The 22,795-nt window shown below is 51.0% G+C and overlaps 1 protein-coding gene across 3 annotated transcripts in view; it reads left to right on the top strand.

Moving 5' to 3' along the window:
- The window catches only part of PIK3R5 (phosphoinositide-3-kinase regulatory subunit 5), a 77,480-nt gene that overhangs the window by 52,959 nt on the left and 1,726 nt on the right, over positions 1-22,795 (top strand). Inside the window, exons 6-19 of one of the 3 annotated variants that reach the window (XM_037810783.1) lie at positions 13,011-13,080; positions 13,543-13,596; positions 15,517-15,691; positions 16,195-16,348; positions 17,034-17,126; positions 17,275-17,998; positions 18,127-18,289; positions 18,595-18,720; positions 19,216-19,341; positions 19,440-19,533; positions 19,888-19,964; positions 21,891-21,984; positions 22,064-22,146; positions 22,613-22,725. In XM_037810783.1, the coding sequence (XP_037666711.1) occupies positions 13,011-13,080; positions 13,543-13,596; positions 15,517-15,691; positions 16,195-16,348; positions 17,034-17,126; positions 17,275-17,998; positions 18,127-18,289; positions 18,595-18,720; positions 19,216-19,341; positions 19,440-19,533; positions 19,888-19,964; positions 21,891-21,984; positions 22,064-22,146; positions 22,613-22,725 (2,146 nt within the window). Of the gene's footprint in view, positions 1-13,010; positions 13,081-13,542; positions 13,597-15,516; positions 15,692-16,194; positions 16,349-17,033; positions 17,127-17,274; positions 17,999-18,126; positions 18,290-18,594; positions 18,721-19,215; positions 19,342-19,439; positions 19,534-19,887; positions 19,965-21,890; positions 21,985-22,063; positions 22,147-22,500; positions 22,726-22,795 lie in introns of all 3 variants that reach the window. The other 2 variants (XM_037810784.1, XM_037810785.1) reach the window with 2 other exon arrangements.

The following is a 22,795-nucleotide window of genomic DNA, read 5'->3' on the forward strand; positions in this document are numbered from 1 at the left end:
CCAATCTCTTTCATTCCCGCCCTCCCCACCACCTCTCAAAATGACAGTAATCGCATTTAGATCTATTCTGGGCTCTTGCTGGTGACTGGAGTTCCTTTAAGGAGAGGCAAAGCTTTTTTTCCCTTCTATGACTCACAGAGAAGGGATTTAAAACACAACTGCCTTGGCAGGGCTTTCTATTTGTACCAAAACTCTTTTTCTGATTTTTTAATGAAATGGCTGAGGGAGACCTTAGTGGGGGAGGGGTGTCCCCTGTGGGCAGACTGCTTCCCAGTTTCAAGCAGAACCACCTGGCCCTCCTCAGCTGCCTGCACGCCATGCTTTGAGGTCTTTTTGTGGGTGCCTGGGCAGGACCAGCCAGCCTGGGGGATGGAGACTCGCAGGTGCGGTGCAGAGGGGCAGGCTGTGCTGAGGCCCAGACCCTCCCGGGGACCACGGGCGTCTAACTGGGGGGACAAGAGCCCAATAGAGCCACAACCGGAAATGGACATGGGATGAGGGTCCTTTGGCCTCGGAGCCAAGCGGACCCTTTGAACTCTTGTCCCTCACTGCCAGGGGCCTTCCCCTCGGCATCGTTCCCGGGGTCTGCACTGGGATCCCCGTGAGGCCGAGACATCCTAGTGACCGAGGAGAAGGCAGATGTCGGGGGAGGGAAGCTCAGGCCCTGTGGTCCCTGCTGGGGACTTCTCCCCTTAGCGGGAAAGCAGAACCAAAGGAGGAAACCATTCACTCTTCCTCTGTCACAGAATCATTTTCACACAGTGAAAAACCTAACACTCATGCAAAACAGATAGTGGGCCTATGCCAAAGAAAAATTCAACTCCTTCCGGAGGGAACCAACAGGATGGCAGAGCTGGTTTAAAGAAGGGTACAAGAAACTGATAACATCGGTGGAAAAAAGAGTGCAGGAAGATTGCAAAGTGAGATGCAAAATTAGTTAATAACATATAACAGAATGAAACTACAGCCTTTGGCATTACCTTTTCTACCAGACCAAAAAAAAAAAAAAAAAAAATATATATATATATATATATATATATATATATATATATTTATTTATTTATTTATTTATGTATCACTTAACACAGAACACCCAAGTTGAGCTCTAACTTCACAGAGCACGAACCCTAATGAATAGGAAACTAGAAAGTTACTTTCTCCTCCATGATCCTTGTGGACTTGTTAGAAACTGCTTAAGTATGATTTTGCAAAGGGCATGTGGTCTTCTTTTTTGCCTTATTTCCACGTTTCCTCCCTCCCCTTTGATAATTGTTAACACCATGCAGCTGAGGGAGGCCGTGTGGGGTGAGAGGGCTCAGAAGTGGGGCGAGGGCCAGGATGGAAGCAGGGGAACTTGAGCTTTCGGAGAAGACTGCATAACTTAGGGGTTCCCAGTACTTAGCTGCAGGTAGCATCTTGGTTCTGAGTCCTGGCTCTGCTATGCCGTAGCTGTGGGCCTTGGGCAGGACATTTTGCTTACGTGAGACTTGGTTTTCTCATCTGCAAAATGGGAGTAAATATGCTTCTCTCTCAGAGCCGTTGGGAGGACGTTGATTTCACACTTGCTTAGTGAGTCATGACCCACTGTTTGAAAAACACCAATCCAGGTGACCTGGATTTCCCCAGCTTGGTATCCTGGGATACTCAATGCCCATCTCTCTGGCAAAGGGAATGCATAGGGATGGGTGAGAAAGAGGGCTGGGGCCAGCAGAGCTGTGAAAGGAGAGGGACGAGTGATGGGATGCTTGGCCAAAATGCCAGCCATCCACTCTGTTTCTGCAAGTGGCACTTGGAAGGGGCAGATTGGACTGCTTTCCAGATGGTAACTGGTTTCTGGGCCATTGCTGGGGTAGTGGGGGTTGGGGTGGCGTTAGCCTAACAGACGGGTCCTGGCTAGATCGTAGGGAGAAGATGACTGGCAGCCTTCGGGAGCCGGTTGCCCTGGTGACGAATAAAACAGTCTCTCCTGCTTTGATGTGGCTGGATGGCAGAGGAAACGGGTCAGGTTATCAAACCCGTGGGCCTCCCGGTTCTTCTAACTCCACCCCTCTGGGGGTGGCAGGAAACCTCTTAGGTTGAACCCAAATGTTTGCTGAATATTTATATACTCCCTTCCCCCTGGGATGTGCAGACCACAGTACGTGCCCACAGGAATTTATTTGCAATCCCAAGGGGCGACGGGGGGGCCTCTTATGTGCGTGAGTTGCTCTGTGCTTTCCAAAGTGCCCAAGTGTCTATAATCGCATCCCCCTGCAGGGTGGAGGGACAGGCAATATGATCCCCGTTTCATACACGAGAAAACTAAGGCTCAGAGAAGTTCAGTGTTACTTGCCCAAGCTATCTAGTCAAGCATGAGCACAGAAGCATGGGCTTTGGCATGACGAAGACCTGTGGTTTGTCACTTATTAGCTGATGACCTTGGACAAGTTACTGAAGCTCTCTGAGCCTCCCTGCAAAACCTAGGACTCGACTTGTTCATGAGGCGGAGGATGGTGATCGTTGCCTGTACTGTGTGCTTGCAGCGCGTTAAGCACTTCTGAGTATTGGTCTCTTCTAAGCCCTCGGAACTTCCTGCTGGGTGGTTAGTTCTATTCCCATTTTTCAGCTGATGAAACTGAAACCCAGAGATTTAAGTAGCTGGGCCACGTCACAGAGCTAATGAGAGCTCTCCCACTCAAACCCACATCTGTCTGATTCCAAAAACCATATTCTTATCACATTTGCACAAGGCTGTGTTTCTTCCAAGAGGCACAGACAAGTGACCGTGTGTGATGGAAAGACCTTGGAGTGTCCCCTTGGGCAATTTCTCCTGCCCTTTTCTCTTTCAGATATTTAGTGCCTTCCTGCCCTTTGACCTCCTGTCCATGCAGGAACAAACCTGAGTTAGGTCATTTTTGCCTAATAATTGGTGGCAGGTTAATTCTGATTCTTCATCCGTGGCAATGAGTTTCTCTTGGGACATTACTGATCCTAGACCTTTGCATTCTATACTCTTTGTTTCTGATTATGAAATAGTAGGTTTAGCCCTTTAAAGAACTGTCAAACATCATTGACTAGGAGGTGGGGGAGATTTAAAGAAAGGAGTGGGAGGACAGCTGTTCCAGAAGTCACAGAGTATAATCAGTTAGGAATAAATTGGCTGATAATAACAGAGGGCCCAAAAGTACAGTGGCTTAACGCAAAGGGGTTAATTCTTCTCATATATATATATGCCTGGAAGAAGGCAGTGCAGGGTTGGTATGGTGGCTCCACGGACATCTGGGATCAGCATTCTCCAATCTTTCTTCTCCTCCATCCTTAGCAGGAGGCATCCATCCTCAAGGTACTTCATGGTCTAAGATGGCTGCTGGAATCTAGCTATCACATCCACATTCCAGTTAACAGAAAGGAGTGAGGCACATTGCAAAAAGGGGCCTCCCAGGGGGGACTTCCGGGAAGATGTTGCAATAAGACAGGCAGAACTCACTCCTCCACCATAAAACAACTAGAGAACAGGGAGAAAACGACCAAAGCAGCAGTTCCAGAGTCCAGGTGATCAGAAAGACCTCTGCATTATATAAGGAAGACCGGGATGGAAAAGCGGAGAAACTGGGACTGAGAATCGGGGTGAGTGTATTCAATCGTGATCACCCCTAAGATCCACCACTGCACAACAGCCGGAACAGGCAGCTGAAAAGCGGCTCAGACCTGCAGCCAGGAGACTCATCTTAGCCACATACGGAGACCCTGCTGCAGTGCCCAGGGCCCACCCTCCATCCCAGAGGCAGGCCATTGCAGGCACCTGGACCTGGGGGAGTCCGGGAAGCACTCCCCTCAGGAGAGGGGTCGCAGAGCAGAGCCGATCTGACAATTGGCCGATGAGAAAGACATTCTGGGTCCTGCTCCCTCAATCCTTTATATACAGGGGTGCAGGGCACTCACTGCATGCACAAGTCAAGAGGCAGGGGCCAGGCAGCTGCATTGCAACACCATGCGCTCTTCTCCCACCCTGAGGTGGCCTTGCTGGCCGGTAAAAAGCAGACCACTCCCAGGACAGCTGCTGGCTGGTGAAGTTGAACCTCCCAGTCCCCCAGCCCGGGGTCTCTCCACACAGGAGTCTGGGAATCCCCAGACCCATTGCACCTGCAATCTGGAGTCTTTGCCATGGTGCATCATGCCCATCCCCGACCCCCGGAGCTGGCTGCTGCCAGCACACCTGGGGGCCTGCAACCTTGACTGGATTTTCACCTGGTCTGGACTAGTGCAGTTGGGGAGAAGCAGCTTTGCAGGATGAGGTGGCCCAGGAGTGCCACCTGGTGGGAAGACTGGGGAAGTGCACTGTGACAAGCTGCTTTTCTGCCTAGCCTTCTGAAAAGAGCTGTTCTCCCTGAGTTGGGCCTGACCTTGGTTTGGCTGGGAATTACTGACAAACCAAGTGCCAGAGGAGACCTTCAATGCAAATCCAAGCAAAAGCAAAATATCAGGTGAGTGAGGGAAACCAACTTTCAAAATAACCTTATCAAGATAATCAAATGCCTAGAAACCAACCCCCCAAAATCGCAAAACATATAAAGAAAGAAGATATACGGCCAAGCCAAATGATCAAAATAAAAAGCCAGAGGAGACACAGAATTTGAAACAGCTAATTGAAGATGTTCATAGAAATCTCCAAAATAATTTCAGTGAGCTGGCTAAAGAGATAAAGGATATTAAGAAGACACTAGAAAAGCATAAAGAAGTATTTGAAGGAATGAATAGAAAAAATAGCAGATCTTATGGAAATGAAAGATAGATAAATGTAGGTTAAATTAAAAGTATACTAGAGACCCACAACAGCAGATTTGAGGAGGCAGAAGAAATAATCAGCAAACTAGGGGACAGACAGCTAAACACAAATGCACAAAAGAACAAATGGTGAAAAGGATGGGAAAATGTGAATTGGATCTCAGGGACGTGATGAACAACACGAAGTGCACAAATATAAGAATCACTGGTGTCCCAGAAGGAGAAGAGAAGAGTAAAGAGCTAGGAAGATTATTTGAGGAGGTAATTGGGGGAAACTTCCCAACCCTTATAAAAGACGTAAGTATGCAAATCAGAGAAGCCCAACAAACTCCAAATAGAATAAATCCAAATAGACACATTCCAAGACACATACTAATTAGATTATCTAATGCTTAAGAGAAGGAGGGAGTCCTGAGGGCAGCGAGAGAAAAACAGTTCACTGCATACAAGGGAAGTCACCTAAGACTGAGCACTGACTACTTGGGTTTTTTTTTTTTGCCCTTTTTTTTAATTTTAATAATTCTATTTTATTGAGATATATTCACATACCATACATTCATACAAAGCGTACAATCAGTTGTTCACACTATCACCATACAGTTGTGCGTCCATCACCAAAATTAATTTTTGAACATTTTCATTACCACACACACAAAAGTAATAAGAATAAAAATTAAAGTGAAAAGGAACACTGGGTGTTTTTTTTTGTTTTTGTTGTTTTTTTTTCTTTTTTTGCCCCCGTTTTTCTACTCATCCATGCATACACTAGACAAAAGGGAGTGTGATCCACATGGCTTTCCCAATCACATTGTCACCCCTCATAAGCTACATTTTTATACAATCGTCTTCAAGATTCAAGGGTTCTTGGTTGTACTTTGATACTTTTAGGTATTTACTGCTAGCTACTCCAATTCATTAGAACCTAAAAAGGGTTATCTATATTGTGCGTAAGAGTGCCCACCAGAGTGACCTCTTGGCTCCTTTTGGAATCTCTCTGCCACTGAAACTTATTTCATTTCATTTCACACCCCCCTTTTGGTCAAGAAGATCTCCATCCCATGATGCCGGGTCCAGATTGCTCCTCAGGACTCATATTCCACATTGCCAGGGGTATTTACTCCCCTGGGTGTCAGATCCCACATGGGGGAAGGGCAGTGATTTCTTCTGTCAAGTTGGCTTAGCTAGAGAGAGGGGGCCACATCTGAGCAACAAAGAGACACTCAGGAGGAGACACTTAGGCACAATTATAAGCAGACCTAGCCATGATGACTACTCTTCAGGCACTATTGAGGCAAGAAGGCAGTGCTTTGATATTTTTAAGATTCTGAAAGAGAAAAATTGCCAGCCAAGAATTCTTTTGTCCTTCAAAAGTGAGGGAGAGTTTAAAATTTTCCCAGACAAATGCTGAAAGAATTTAACAAAGCAAAGAGACCTGCCCTGCAAGAAATACTAAAGGGAGTTCTATTAGCTGAAAAAACAGACAGAAGAGAGAGACTTGGAAGGGAGTATAGAAATGATGATTATTAATAAGGGTAAAAGGATAAAAGGAGAGAAAAATACTTGATCTGACAAATAAAAGCCAAGAGATAAAATGGATGAAGCAAGGAAAGCTTTTACAGTAATAACATTGAATGTTAATGTATTGAACTCCCCAATAAAAAGACACAGGTTGGCAGAATGGATAAAAAACTATGATCCATCTATATGCTGATTACGGGACTCACTTTAGACCCAGAGATACAAATAGGTTGAATATGAATGAATGGAAAAAGTTATTCTACGCAAGTAATTAAAAAAAAAAAGCACAAGTAGCTATAGTAATATCAGATAAAATAGACTTTAAATGCAAAGATGTTATAAGAAACAAGGAAGGACACTATATATTAATAAAAGAGATAATCCACCAAAAAGAAATAACAATCACAAATGTCTGTATATCCAGTCAAGTGCCCCAAAGTACCTGAGGCAAACACTTGCAAAAGTGAAGGGAGCACTAGACATTTCTATATTAATAACGGGAGACTTCAACACACCACTCTCTTCAATAGATAGAACAACTAGACAGAGGATCAACAAGGAAACAGTGAACCTAACTCTTATAAATGAATCAGACCTAACAAACATGTATAGTTTATTTTATCCCAAAACAGCAGGATATACATTCTTCTCAAATGCTCATGGAGCATTATCCAGGATAGATCATATGCTGGGGCACAAAACAGGTCTTAGTAATTTTAAAAAGACTGAAATTATTCAAAACATGTTCTCTGATCACAATGGAATGAAGTTGGAAATCAATAACCACTGAAGAACTGGAACTTTCACAAACATGGAGGTTAAACAACACACTCTTAAACAATCAGTGGGTCAAAAAAGAAATTGCAAGGGAAATTAGTAAGTATATGGAGATGAATGAAAATGAAAATACAACATATCACAACTTATGGGATGCAGCAAAGTTGGTGCTGAGAGGGAAATTTATAGCTCTAAATGTTTACATTAAAAAGGAGGAAAGCTAAAACCAAAGGTCTAACTGACCAGCTGAAGAAACTAAAGAGCAGCAAATCCTAAAGCAAGTAGAAGAAAAGAAACAGCAAAGATTAAAACAGAAATAAATGAATTGCAGAAGAAAAAACAGTGGAGAGAATCAAAAAAATCAAAAGTCGATTCTTTGAAAAGATCAACAAGATTGGCAAATCCTTAGCTAGACCGACAAAGGCAAAAAGAGAGACGATGCAAATAAACAAAATCAGAAATGAGAGGGAGATCATTACCACAGATCCCAAAGAAAAAAGATCATAAGCATATACAAAAAAACTAGACAACTTAGATGAAATGGACAATTTCTTAGAAACAGATGAACATCCTACACTGACTTGAGAAGAAATAGAAGACCTCAACAAACCAATTACAAGTAAAGAGTTTCAATCAGTCATCAAAAACCTTCCTACAAAGAAAAGCCCAGGGCCATATGATTTGACAGGGGAATTTTATCAAACATTCCAAGAAGAATTGACACCACTTCTGCTCAAACTCTTCCAAAAAAATTGAAGAAAAGGGAACACTACCTAATTCATTATATGGCACTAATATCACTCTAATACCAAAACCTAATGAAGATACTACAAAAAAAGAAAAACTACAAGCCAATCCCTCTAATGAATATAGATGCAAAAATTCTCAACAAATTACCTGCAAATCAAATCCAACAGCACATCAAAAGAATTATACATCTCGACCAAGTGGGGTTTATTCCAGGCATGCAAGGGTGGTTCAATACAAGAAAGTCAATTAATGTTATGTACCACATTAATGAAACGAAAGGGAAAAGTCACATGATCATCTTGATTGATGCTGAAAAGGCATTCGAAAAGATTCAGCAACCTTTCTTGATAAAAACACTACAAAAGGTAGGAATCCAAGGAAAGTTCCTCAATATGATAAAGATCATATATGAAAAACCCACAGCCAACATCGTACTCAATGGAGAGACTGCAAGCCTTCCCTCTGAGATGGGGAATGAGACAAGGATGCTCACTGTCACCACTGTTATTCGACATCGTGCTTGAGGTTCTAGCGAGAGTAATTAGGCAATAAAAATAAATAAAATGCATCCAAATTGGAAAGGTAGAAGTAGAACCCTCATTATTTGTGGATGACGTGATCCTATATTTAGAAAATCCCAAGAAATCCACAAAAGTTACTAGAGCTAAAAAACAAATTCAGCAAAGTGGCAGGATACAGGATCAATACACAAAAATCAGTAGTGTTTCTATACAACAGGAATGAGCTAATTGAGGAAGCAGTCGAGAAAAAAATTCCATTCACAATAGCAATCAAAAGAATCAAGTACCTGGGAATAAACTTAACCAAGGATGTAAAGGACCTGCCGACTCAGATAATTACAAAACTTTGCTTAAAGAAATCAAAGACCTAAACAGGCGGAAAGACATTCTGTGTCCATGGATAGGAAGACTAAATGCTGTTAAGATGTCAATTCTACCCAAATTGATCTACAGATTCAATGCAGTACCAATCAAAATTCCAACAATTTCCTTTGCAGAATTGGAAAAGTTAGTTTTCAAATTTATTTGGAAGGGAAAGGGGTAACGAATAGCCAAAAATATCCTGAAAAAAGAATGAAGTGGGAGGTCTTACACTCCCTGACTTTAAAACTTATTACAAAGCCACAGTGGTCAAAACAGCATGGTACTGGCACAAAGACATGTTGATCAGTGGAATCGAATTGAGAGTTCAGAAATAGATCTTCAGATCTGTGGTCATTTGGTTTTTGACAAGGCCCCCAAATCCACAGACCTGGAGCAGAATAGTCTCTTCAATAAATGGTGTTGGGGGAACTGGATTTCCATCTCCAAAGGAATGAACTACCACACACCTTATTAAAAAATTAACTCAAAGTGGATCAAAGATCTAAATATAAGAGCCAGTAAAACTCCTAGAAAAAAATGTAGGGAAACATCTTCAAGACCCAATGAAAGGAGGTAGCTTCTTAGACCTTATATCCAAAGCACAAGCAACAAAAGAAAAAACAGATAAAAGGGAATGCCTTTGAACATTTCTGTGCTTCAAAAGACTCTGACAAAAGGGTGAAAAGGCAGCCATCTCAATGGGAGAGAATATTAGGTAACCTTACATCTGATAAGGGTTTGATATCCAGTATATATAAAGAAATCCTACAACTCAACAATAAAAGGACAAATAACCCAATTATAAAATGGGCAAAAGATATGAATAAACATTTCTCCAAAGAAGATATACAGATGGCTAAAAAGCACATGAAAAGATGTTCATCTTCATTAGCTATTAGGGAAATGCAAATCAAAACCACAATGAGATATCTCACACCTATAAGAATGACCACTATTAAACAAACAGGAAACTACATGTGTTGGAGAGGATGTAGAGAAACAAGAACACTTATTCACTGCTGGTGATCGTGTAAAATGGTACAGCCGCTGTAGAAGACGGTTTGGCGGTTCCTCAGAAAACTAAACATTGAGTTGCCATCTGACTCTGCAATTCTGCTACTCAGAATATACCCCCAAGATCTGAAAGCAGGGACACAAACAGACATTTGCACACCGATGTTCACAGCGGCATTGTTCACAATTGCCAAAACAATCCAAATGCCCATCAACAGATGAACGGATAAACAAAATGTGGTGTATACATATGACAGAATTTCTTTATATATACTGGATATTCTTTCATGAACTGTAACACGTACCACACTAATGCAAGGTGTTAATAATAGGGCGGTATATGGGAACTCTATATTTTATGCAGGATTTTTCTGTAATCCTAATAAAAAAAGAGTGACTCCAATGTAAACTATAGACTTCAGCTACTAATAATTTATTGATATTGGTTCATCAGTGGTAACATATGTACCATATGTTGCATATGTTAATAAGATTAATAATAAAGAAACTCTGTTTGGGGAGGAATATATGGGAACTGTCTGCAGTTTCCGTGCAACTTTTCTCTGAACCTAAAGTTGCTCAAAAAATAAAGTTTATTATTAAAAAAACACACACATTAAAAGCAAAAAAATAAAATAAATGGTGGAAGCTCAGCTGGGTAAACTAGGCTCGGGTTTTGAAGGGCCTCTGGTGGGTGGACAGGGAGCTTGAACTTCATCTTGATTGCTTGCTGCTTGCTGCTCACTCCGACCCCAACAGTTCCCATTCTTTGCCCACGTGGGGTGGCTCCTCTTGGTGCCCCACTTGCTAGAACCTGACCCAGGAACAACCCAGACAAGTTTTTGGCACAGCCCTTGGGCCAGACTTGGTCAAAGAAAGCCAATCACAAGTTGTTCCTTCTGCTGTGGGGACCAAGGAGGACGTGAGCTATGATCACAGGGAGAGAGGTGTCCGTTGACCTTCCCAGGAGATGGAGGAGGGTGGAACTGATGGTGGTCCCGGGGCTGACCCTGCGCAGCCCCCTTAGCCGGTGTGACCTCCCTCGGGCCGCTGGGTAACACAGTGAAAACAGAGACCAGTCTGGCTTGCAGGATCCCAGGAGCCGTTTCTGACTGCACAGTGTACACCGGCCAGGGGGAACTGGCAGGGCAGTTTCTAAGCCCAGCTCTGAAGAATCAGTTTGCACAGGAGTTTGTGGGATGGAATCTTCCCTCCACATTGCACAGTCTTTGTTTAATTTGTTCCCATGCAGGGCCCACCCCCCTCCCCCACTCCAATCCATTACTAGCAGATGCACACACATGCTAAGCAATGGGGTCTGTCATCAGCAGAGGCCAAGGAGAGGGATTTGATGGGTGTCTGCAGCTGGGAGTAGGGCATTTCATCTGGTGAGCGTGAGCTCCTCTTGGGAGCTGCTGGCGTCACAGATCGTCAGCACCTGCCAACCAGCTCTGGAAACCTCTCCCTCTGGATCACGGGGTGCAGGAAGGCACAGCCCTCTCCTAAATGCCCATTATCCGTGTAGCAAAGTAAGGCAAACAGCAGGACTGCACGGAGCCAGCACGAGTAATATGAAGCAGCCCCAGTGCAAACTGTGCCACCATCCCAAAACAAGACTATTAAAATATCCTACGATAAACAGAGATAGCAATATAAGAGGTTAGAGAATATTCCTCGTCGTGGAGGCTAAAGGAGAAGCGAGAGCTTCAAGGAGAAAGTTGTCGACAGTATCAAATACTCAAAAAAAAAAAAAAAAAAAATCAAGGAGAATGCGATCAAGCCATTGGATTCTGTTTCTGGAGAGACATCGGGAGGCTTCCGGAGGGCGGCGGATTGGACACTGGTGGCACAGCCCACTGCTGCCAGGACTGGGTGCAGCTGTCTGTCCTGGGTCAGTAGAGGCAGAATTGGGGTGAAGAAATGGGATCAGCAGCGTGTTACCCCTTAAAACAGCATTAAATAGTAAAGAAAAGAGCAGTAGAGCCAAGAGAATATTTTGTGTGTTTGTGTGTCTGTTTAGTGAGCAGGGAGGCTGGGGGGGTGTCAGTTTGTCGCCATGACAGTATCATTTTGGGGAGTGGGGGTGAGAGGAGGCGAGGGGAGTTTTTCTCTGTAATGTCCACTGGCTGCCGCTAGATGGCGGCACAAGCCCTAACAATAATAGCCCCGGTTTCTGGGACTGCTGTCAAAAGAGACAGAGCATTCACTTCTCCATGTGACAACAATTACATAAAAGAAACACCAAACAAAAGACCAAAAGACAAAACAAATTAGGTCCCCAATTAGAACTGCACAAATTGGTAAGTTTCTGTCATTTACCAAACAAAATCACGGCCTTTCTGTTTGTTTATAGCTGTCTCTGAGCCCCAGCTTGGCTCTGCACGCATTGAGGGGGCCCCTTCCCGCTCCCAGCCCTGGCCCATCTGCCCCACCGAATCCCCCCAGTCCCCACAGTGGGGTACCCTCATCCAGGAGGAGAGGGAACTCTGGTTTCCACTCCTTCCCATGGCTGACAGGGAACCAAATACAGATTTAAAACAGGACCGAGTTAGATGGCAGGGGGAAGGGAAGCTTTTGGCTTGTTCTCGGCATGTTTGGAGGCAGAAGAGGAGAGATGGAAGAGGCGGGAGCGGGAGGGATGGGGAGGGGGACAGAGGAAGGAGATGGTGGTGCAGGCAGAGGGGTGGGGATCAGAGAAGAGGTGAGACAGCAGTCATCTGGGAGGGGGTGAGGCAGAGATGCAGAGATGGGGGAAAGGGGGGGCCGCCTGGCTTGTGCTGAGCCCCAGCGAATCAGCAGAGGGGTGCTCAGCACCCCAGTGTGGAAGGACCCCAGGACCATTAGAGGGGAGCAGGGAAAGGACCCAGGAGGGCCTTGGCTGTCCCTTCTAGGACAATCCCGGGGTGGGACTGGGGTTGGTAAGGGCCTCAGAGGCCCCTGGTCTAACCTCCCCTTACAGGGGAAACTGAGTCCCTGCGGTAGAGTGACCTGCCCAAGGCCACACAGAACAGCCAGGAGGAGAGGGGCAGCCAGAGGACAGCGAGGCCCTGGGTGGGTTTGGGTGTTGGAGGCTGTGGTCAAAATAGAGTGGGGGTACTGCTTGTGAGGAACAATTGAAACAGCCCATGGAAAGTGCCGGGCAGGCCCCAGAAGACTGCGGATCAGCTCTCTTTCCCCGGGGGTTCTCGTGAGCCTCATCCAGGAACTTAGCGCTTAATGTCCAGTGCCTGGCTTTCTGGGGGGCACAGGAAATGATTGCCAAAGGGACAAATGAACCCACTAACTCTCCCCCCCCACCTCCAGGAATCTCCTTCCAGCGACTGGTGAGAGCAGAGCAGGGACTGCCCCTTAGGAGTCACCGCAGTTCTACTGTGTAAGTGCCATGGAGGGGGCAGGGGGTGGGCAGACGGGAGAGGGAGGGAGGGAGGGAAGTGGGGTGAGGAACAGGGCAGATGGGAGGCAGCTTGGTGGGTTGGGACCTCCCACCCCCCCACTATGCATGCCACTCCCCCCATTCCTTCCAGCACTGCATGCCCCCCCACCCGGAAGCGGGCCACACCTGTACTAATAACCACTCTCATTTACCTGGGCTCCCCACACGGGGTTCTAACCAGGGTCCACGAACAAGAAGGCTTCAAGGGGCCTGGGAAGCCCCTGGAATTGCTGGTGATATTTTGCCCGTAGGTTCAGGTTTTGGAGCTGTGAGTCCACACGTTCAACGGATTCTTAAAGGGGTCTGAGACTTTAAAAGGTCAAGAGCCACCATCCTACGAAGCAGCAGGCATCGGGCCCAGTGCTGGGCACACATGACCTGACTTTATCCCCACTTTTTCAGAGAAGGGAAATGGAGGTCAGAGAGGCCAAGCGCCTTCCCCAAGTCACACAGCTAGTAAGTGTCTGAGCCAGGATTTGAACCTCAGTCTTACTCGAAAGTGCCTGCTATTTGCATGATGTCTTTCTGCCTGTTATGAAAACAGTGATTTCCAATTTTTTTGACCAAGATCTACAATAAAAAATACATTTTACATGATAGCCTGGTGTACACACACACACACACACACACAATTGAAACAAGTTTCATAAAACAAAACCTACCCATACCACACAGGATGAGTTCTGTCCTGTTCTATTCTATTTCATTTTAAAAACAATTCTGGTTGTGACTCCCCAAATCAAGTCCATTGCCCACCAAGGGGTCGTGCCCTGCAGTTTGGGAGGCACTAGAGAGGAAGCTTGGGAGGTCCCCAAGCAAGCACATGGGTGTTGTCTCACCTTGACTTGCTGGGAGCCCAGGCACCCCGCCTCCACTGGCTCAGAAGTTGTAGTCAACCAGGACCCCTCATCCCAGCCCCGGGGGTTCACGTCACATTCACATCTCAGAGCAGACACTCCTGGAGCTCCTTCTAGGTAAAACCAGCCAACGGGAAAACCCAGGGCAGATTTTGTAGAGACAGAAAGGACATAGATATGCCGTGCCCCCTCCCAGCTTGGTGAACCCCCCAGGGAACAGGGGTGGGCAGACTAGGGGACAATCACCAACACTTTGGGGCACTTCCTGAGCTCAGGGTGCTTCAAAGCACCACCTGTCCGTTAACTCATTGAATCCTCATGTTAACCCAATGAGAAAGGTAATTTTCAGGTAAGGAGGCCAAGATTAATTGAAAGAGCTTAGGGTGGGGAGATGGTCTCCCTTCCAGTGTGGATAAAGGGGGAGTGATGGGAGTTCCTTCTGCCGAGAAACTGTGCAAGATCTCCAGGCAGAGCTCTGCTGGCCTCGGGCTAAGATGACATCCGCGCTTGGTGGTCCCCAGCGCACATCTGTGGAAGGAACAGATCGAGCCTTTGGCCAGGGATGTGGGCCCAGTTAAGGGGTTGCTCACACGAGCCCACCCCCCCCTTTTTTTTTTTTTTCTTATAAATGGAGAAACCAAAAGCAGTTTCTCCCTAAATGATGGGGATTGTACCAGAGATGTTCCTGTCCCCATGCCCCTGAACCTGGAAGCCTGCTCTGGGACAGAAGTCCATGGAGCCTGGAGGAAAGCACCTGTCTCTGTGCGTTCTTGCACTGGGTTGAAAAGTAGCATAGAATTGTGGGAGACAGAGGGGCGGCGGGGGAGCGCACGCACAAGCTGACCCCCTGGCAATCTATACTAAAGAATTTATGGATAAATGATATGTAATATGATGGCTAGAATTTGCCTTGAAACAATGCAGTGATGGAAGGGTTGTTCACTTAGAATTTGGATACATCTAGAATTTTCTACATAAATTTAAACATGGGCACCAGGAGGGGGTTGAGTTGGGGCTGGACACCCCTTCCCACCCCAGGCCCAGTGCTAGCCCATAATGATGGCTTTGGGCAACTAGGAAAGGTGTCCCCTCCGAGCTGAGGAGTCAGATGGAGCCCCAACTTGGCACCCTTCCTCTGGGTGCCCCACACCAGCCCCCTTGGCCCAAGGCACGGGGCACTGATTGGGTTTGAGCTCAGAGTCACCCAGGCCATATGCTCAACAGCCTGCCGTGCCTGCCCCCGAGTGAAAAACAATCTCCTCCCGAAATGCAATCAATCTTCTTTTGATTAATCTTGCGTCCATTCAATATCCTATAGGAAAAAATGTTTAAATTAAAATGACAGCAATTTTGTTTTAAAAAAGTAAATTCGATTTTGAAAGGATCTTTTAAAACCCAGACTAAATAAATGCTCCGAAGTAGACTGCCAAGCTTCCCCCTCGTATCCGGGCCCCCCAAGCCCCCAGCCTCTCCCCAGGCTTCGTGGGGACGCCCACAGCCGAGTCCCCTGTGTCCCCAGCACTGTGCTGTTGCTGAATCCCCTGGAGATGCAGGCCGAGTTCCTCGCCGTGGCCAACAAGCTGAGCACGCCTGGGTCCTCACCCCATAATACCTATGTCACTCTGCTCCTGCACGCCTTCCAGGCCACCTTTGGGGCCCACTGTGACCTCATGGGTCTGCGCTGCAGGCTGCAGGTAAGTGCCCGGAGCCCCGGGGGCTGGGCGCTGCCCCTTCTCACCCAGCACTCCTCCAGAAAGGCAGAGACCCCTCCTCTCCACCTCCCTGCCGCAGTCTCGGGGTACACGGGCCTCCCGCACCCTGAGTGATGTGGTGGGGTGGGGGCTGGAGGGCTGGCCTCGGCGGGTGGGTTTCTGTTATGCTGGGTCCTGACCAGGGTGGGGCACACCCTGGGCAGTGGGGCTGGGGCCTCAGAATTTGGCTTGGGCTGGGTGAGGCGGGGATAAGCTTTGGACGGAAGCCACAAGGCCTAGGTGACCGTGGACCCCTCCCTCCCAACTCGGAAGCATGATGGCTTTGGGTCTTTCTCTCGTAATATTTTCTGGGAATAGGGGTGCAAGGAGGCAGCTGTGAATAGAAGTGGGTGATGAGGCCAGGGGCAGGGCTGGTCACTGCTGCCCTTGGCAAGACCCCGGCCGTGGCCCAGAGAGCCAACCTCGTCTTCCCCTGGGGGTTTCAGTCCAAGACCCTGGCGGAGCTCGAGGACCTCTTCACGGAGACCGCCGAGGCCCAGGAGCTGGCAGCCGGCATCGGGGATGCAGCTGAGGCTCGGCAGTGGCTCAGGACCAAGCTGCGGGCAGTGGGGGAGAAAGCCAGCTTCCCTGGCATCTTAGGTGAGGCTCTTGGGGGCATGGGGTTCGAGGGGAGCCATTCCAGGCTGGCCTGCAGGCTCTGCTCCACGATGTCATTCCGACATCCGGGCCCTCCAACATCTCATTCCTACCCACAGGGTCGGGGCTGGGCTGCTGCTGGGTTGGCAGCTTGTGGGAAGGGGGAAAGCAAGCACCAACTGAGGGCAAGGGGCTTCCTTTTTAAGTTGCAAACAAATGCAGAAATTGCACACATTGCATCTGCACCTACCCTTCGAGCCTGCCTTCATGGCTTGGCCACACCTCGCCCCAAAGGAGCCTGGGACATGTCATCGCTACAACTCTGTTACCACTGAAGAAGGGAGAACAGATTTGGGGGGACAATTAGAAATCCCATCACAATGTCCCTCACAATGAAAGAGTATCATTATTTTCTTTGGACATTTTGGACTGAGGCTCAGAGGAAGTGATGTGGCCACGTTCACGCAGCTAGTAAGGGGCGTAGCATCTGCAAGATGTTCTGGAAAGAAAGGCTCTCTGGCTGGGAGCTAGACAGCCTGGCTCTTCACTCAGCCTTGGCCTGTCGAGCTGTGCAGCTTTTTGCCAAACTCTGGTCTCTTCGAGGGAGACAAGGGGACCGGGCTGGCCGACCTCCAAGGCCTTCTCTTGACCTTCATCTGCTGCCCCACCCCCACCCCACCCCCACCAGTTCTTACAGACTCTGCAAAACCGGGCAAGCTCCACACCATCCCCATCCCTGTCGCGAGGTGCTACACCTACAGCTGGAACCAGGACAGCTTCGGTAAGAAGCCTGTGGGGACCCTGGCAGTGCCCCCCGTCTTGCTCACTGTTCACGTCCATTCTGCCCTGAGCCCGCTGCCCCTCCAAAGGGCGGGCGAGAGGGGTTTCCACGGCCTGGACACCCAGACAATGTCCTTGTTTCTCGGCAGACATCCTACAGGAGATCCTTCTCAAGGAACAGGAGCTGCTCCAGCCAGGGATCCTCAGGGACGAGGAGGAGGAGGAGGAGGAGGAGGAAGAGGAGGAGGAAGACGACTTGGACACCGATGGGCATTGTGCCAAGAGGGACTCGCTGCTCTCCACCAGCTCGGGGGCCTCGCGCGACTCTGCCCTATCCCTCGTCTCCTCCCAGGCCTCGGGCTCCGCCTTCTCCCGCCAGCTGCTGACCTCCTTTGTGTCCGGCCTGTCCGACGGCATGGACAGCGGCTACGTGGAGGACAGCGAGGAGAGCTCCCCGGAGTGGCCCAAGAGTCCCGGCAGCCAGGAACGCCACAGCCACCGCCGGCCCGGGCAGAAGCTCAACAGGATCTATAAACTCTTCAAGAGCACCAGCCAGCTGGTGCTGCGCAGGGACTCGCGGGGCCTGGAGGGCGGCCCGGACGCGGCCCTGCCTCTGCGGCGGGCGGGCAGCCTCTGCAGCCCCCTGGATGGCTTGGCACCGCCGCCCGCCCGGGCCCAGCGCTCCCACTCCCTGCCCCAGCCCAAGCTCAGCACCCAGCTGCCCAGCTGGCTCCTGGCCCCGGCCTCGCGCCACCAGCGCCGCCGGCCCTTCCTGAGTGGGGACGAGGACCCCAAGGCATCCACACTGCGAGTTGTGGTCTTCGGCTCCGATCGGATTTCGGGGAAGGTGGCTCGGGCGTATAGCAACCTGCGGTAAGAGCCGTCACGGGGAGAGGGGGAGCCCCAAGCTGCCCCCCCACGCTGCCCTGGGTAGCTGGGCTGCAGCGCAGGCCAGCTCGGAGCCACGCGGTTCCCTTCTCACCCTCACCTTCCCGTGCCAGGCGGCTGGAGAACAACCACCCGCTCCTCACTCGGTTCTTCAAGCTGCAGTTCTTTTACGTGCCCATGAAGCGAAACTACGGGGCCGGCGCCAGTGCCTGCCCAGCCCCTCGGAGCTGTACACCCCCACTCCCCACGGACTCCCCGAGGCACCCCGGCCCTGCAGTACGTCCCAAACCCTGGACCAAATGGGTGGGACAGTAGAGTGGGCGAGAGTGGGTTCCAGTTATCTGAAAGTGGCGAGGGTGTCGGACATCAGCAAAAGCGATGTCCGGTGTTTACCGGGCACCTCCTCCATGCCTGGCCCTCGTTCCTGGGGGGTGGCGGTGTGGGTGGTCCCTGCCCTGTACTTGGCTGGGATGTTTTGCCACGTGACCTAAACTGAGAGTGGTCAGACTTTCCAGAGGGCAGGGAGAAGCTCAGGTGGGGGGCCTCAGGGGACCTGGGAGTGACTCTCGCCCCTCGTCCAGGAGCTGGGTACGGTCCCCCGGGAGGACAGCACCAACGACATCTCCCACTACCTCGGCATGCTCGACCCCTGGTACGAGCGCAACGTGCTGGGCCTCATGCACCTGCCCCCTGAGGTCCTGTGCCAGGTGAGCGGCCCCTGGGGTGGGAGCGAGGGTCCACGGGCTAAGGCCCTGCGCTTGGGGACCCCAGCCAAGCTGGACCCGGGCTTCACGGGGGATAAGGGCTCGCTTGGGAAAGGGCAGGGATGATGGAGGGACACTGGGGGCAAGGGCTGGGGCCACTGCGATGGCAGGGGAGGGGCCTCAGCAGCGTCAAGGGTAGGTTCTGGGGACCTCAGGCTTCAGCCCCTTTTTCAAGTCGCGGCCTCGTGAGGCTGGGCCAGCACGGGCCTCCCTGGAGGCGACATCTCCGGCGCGGTAGGCATGGCGCTGGGCACGACCATCTCACCATCACCCTCCCCGGCTCCAGCTGCCTCTCCCTCCCTTCTCTCCTTCCGACCCTCGCCCTGTCTCCTTCTCTGTGCATGATCCTGTCTCCGTCCGGGGCTCTGTCTCATAGCCTCTTTCTCACTCCCTCGCCACCTGCCCCTCGGGCTCGGGCCCCCCACCCGCCGCCACCAGTCTCTGAAGTCGGAACCACAGTCCCCGGAGGGCTCCCCCGCCCAGCTGCCCATCCTGGCCGACATGCTGCTCTACTACTGCCGCTTCGCCGCGCGCCCGGTGCTGCTGCAGGTCTACCAGACCGAGGTAGGGCCTGCGGACCCCGCCCCACCCCGCGGCCGCCCCAGCCCCGCGCTGGAGGAGCCGGGGGCCCACGCTGACGCTCGCGCCCCTGCCCTCGCCAGTTGACCTTCATCACCGGGGAGAAGACCACGGAGATCTTCATCCACTCCCTGGAGCTGGGGCACTCTGCGGCCACACGCGCCATCAAAGCTTCGGGTGGGTGCTGCGGGAGCCAGGGCGGGAGGCGGGGCCACTGGAGGCGGGATCACAGGGGGCGGAGCCAGGAGGCGGGGCCCTGTGGGGGCGTGTCCACCGGGGCGGGGCCTGAGGGGTGGAGCCCCTGGGAGGAGGGGCCACTGGCGGCGAGATCATTGGGAGGCGGAGCCCTGCGGAGGCGTGTCCACAGGGGGCGGGGCCGGAGGGCTGAGGAGCCCTAGGGAGGAGGGGCCGCTGGAGGCGGGGTCATAGGGAGGCGGAGCTAGAGATTGGTGAGCGTCCTGGGGGCGGGGCCACGGGCTGTGGGAGGGGCGTGGGGAGCGAGAACGAGCAGAGGGGTCCGTGTGTGCACAGGTCCTGGCAGCAAGCGGCTGGGCATCGATGGCGACCGGGAGGCCGTCCCTCTAACACTACAGATTATTTACAGCAAGGTAAGACCGGGGCTGGGGCCCATTCCCCGCGGCTGCTTCCAGCATCGTTGCCCCAGAACCAGACAGGGCTCGAAGCGGGAAGGCAGCAGCAGGCTCCCCTGGAAGCCAGGGCAGGGATGGGCGTGGGCATCCCTCTCCCCAGCCACCTCCAAGGCCGTCCTTACCCTTTGTTCTTTCCTTCCACCTGAATCTGCTCGGCAGCTTCCATGGCAGTGATGGGGAAGGGGTCCACTGGGCCTGGCTGCCCAGCTTGGGATGAGAGTGGAGCAAAGACGGGGCTTGGCAGGGCCCTCTGGTTTCTGCAGGGGCTCCTTTCCCTCCCCCACCTCAGCAGGGCCAGGAGGTGGCCAGGGTGCAAGGGGCTGCTGGGCCTGGCTGGGTGCATGAGAGGTGGGGTCCGGTGAGAAAGGGAGGGAGGAGGAGTGGGTGCAGGCCAGGAGGGGGTGCATATGAGCTCAGCAGAGGGGTACAGGCCGAAAGCGGCTTGATTTCACACGTGGGGAGCCCCACTTCTTTCTTTCTGGCTTTCTTCATATTCCTTCCCTCAGCTGTTCAAAAGATGCCATTTAGCACCTATAGATGCCCAGCTCTGTGCTGGACGAGGGGAAATAGCAGTGAGCAGGAAGTCTAGGCCCCCCCCTTTGATATTCCAGAGGAGGGAGACCCACAAGAAACAAGGGAACAAGTCAGTGGCCAAGATAACCTCAGAGGATGGTGAGATGACAAGGCAAAAATAGGGCCATGGAGATAGCGAATGAGGGGGGCTACTTTAAATTTGGTGATCAAGGAATTTGGTAGGAAGTTCTGACACTCACTGAGCACAGACTACATGCGGGGTGTTTGTTAAACATCGACTGTGTCCCAGACATTGTTCTAGGCCCAGGAGGGTTCACCAGACTGAAAAAAAGAACAAGTGTAGTCTCAGTAGACCTGCTTGCTTTCTAGAGCAGACGTAGGTTAGATGGTCCCACAAAATGTAAAATTGCTGCTGTGACAAACAAGAAGGAGAAACACATGTGAGAACCTCTGAGGGGTGGATTTGGCCCAGTAAGGAAAGTTGGAGAAGGTTTCCTGAGTAGGGACATGAAGTTGATAGTGGGAAGAAAACCAGAAGTCAATGAGGCTAAGAAGAGAGAGAAGCCTGGAGACAGGCTGAGGGCACTGCGTGTGCAAAGGCCCTGGAGTGAGGCGGGGAGGGGATGACCATCAGAGGGCACTGGAGGAAGGCCACAGGAGCTGAAGCAGAGAGGGTGGGTGGAGACGTGATGATGAAGCGAGACTAAGGAAATGGGTGAGACCGGGATTCCAAGGGCCCTGACTACAATGAGAGTCGTTTTGTCTTGTTCTAAGAGCAGTGGTATCCATTGAGGGGTATAAACTTCAGCTGGGGCTGGGAATGTGGGTGACATGATCGGATTTGAGGTTTGGGAAGTTCCCTCAGGAGCAGAGAAGCCCTGATCAGAGGGGTGGTAGGAAGGAGGTGCAGTAAAGCGGAGTTTTTCAAAAGAGTGGTGAAGAGAATCAAATACTCCTGTAAGGCCAAGTAAGCCGAGGACTGAAGAATGCTCATTGGGTCTAGCAGCATGGAGGCCCCGATGAAAGAGACAAGAAACTCATAGGGGGATGCAGGCCTGACTATGCCACTAACTCACCTGCTGTGGGCACAGCTCAGAACATGAAGACCACCCTTCAGGGGCTGTCAGCCGTCATGCCCTTCAACTGGGTCACAACGATGACCCATGGACGTGCTTAATCACCAGGGTCCCCGTGGTAGGAAACGGGCTCTGTGAGAGAGAGCTGGCTGGGGATCTGTGGCCACCTGCAGCTCCCTATTGCTGATGGCTCTGGAGCCTTCTCTTGGGAGAGAAGGCAGCTGGCACTGGGGGGCCTCTGGGCTGAGGGGATCTGGCTTCACTGTATCTCCAGGGGGCCATCAGTGGGCGAAGTCGCTGGAGCAACATGGAGAAGGTGTGTACCTCTGTCAACCTCAACAAGGCCTGCCAGAATCAGGAGGAGCTGGGTGAGTGGGCAGGGTGGGGGGCAGGAGAAGGAAGGCAAGTTGGGGTTCTGGGCCTGGCCTGAGCCATGTTCCCCCTCAGACTCCAGCATGGAGGCCCTGACGCTAACCCTGACAGAAGTGGTGAAGCGGCAGAACCCCAAATCCAAGAAGGGCTTCAACCTGGTAAGGGCGTCCCTCCCCTTCCAGCCACACCCCCTAAAACCGAGGGCCCCGGGACTTCCTAGAGCGTGTGCATGCACGGGTGTGTGTGACTGTGTCTAGGAGAGAGAGGAGGAGACTGTGGAGGGGTGTCGAAGGACTGTATTGTGGGGTGCATCTGGGAGAAGATGAGAGGCAGGGTGAGGGCGTGGTTTGGGGGTGTGCACACATGTAGGGTGTTGTGACATGTGAGGGAGGAAGGGATACCCTTGTGAGAAGATCTGTGTGTGGCCAGCGCTAGGGGAGCCTGAAGCAGAGGGGGCTCCATATCAGGGAACCCTTGGGGGAGAGGGTGGTGCTTGCTTCTTCTCGATTCAGCAAAGGGAAGAGGCCAGAGAGGAGGAAGATGGGCAGTTCCGTGGGAAGGAGCTGCGGTGGGCCGGGGGCTCTGTGGCCCGGCTCTGGGGGCTGACCCTGCACCTGCCTCCAGATCAGCACATCACAGGTCAAAGTGGACAAGGCGCAGATTATCGGCTCCAACAGCTGCCCCTTTGCTGTGTGTCTGGACCAGGATGAGAGGAAGATCCTGCAGAGTGTGATCAGGTAAGAGAGGGGTGACACCCTGCCCCCCACATCAGCTCAGCTTCAGCCAAGGGGGGTCCACAGGAAGGGG

Source organism: Choloepus didactylus, chromosome 18 (genome assembly GCF_015220235.1).
Source record: "Choloepus didactylus isolate mChoDid1 chromosome 18, mChoDid1.pri, whole genome shotgun sequence".
Classification (NCBI taxonomy): domain Eukaryota; kingdom Metazoa; phylum Chordata; class Mammalia; order Pilosa; family Megalonychidae; genus Choloepus; species Choloepus didactylus.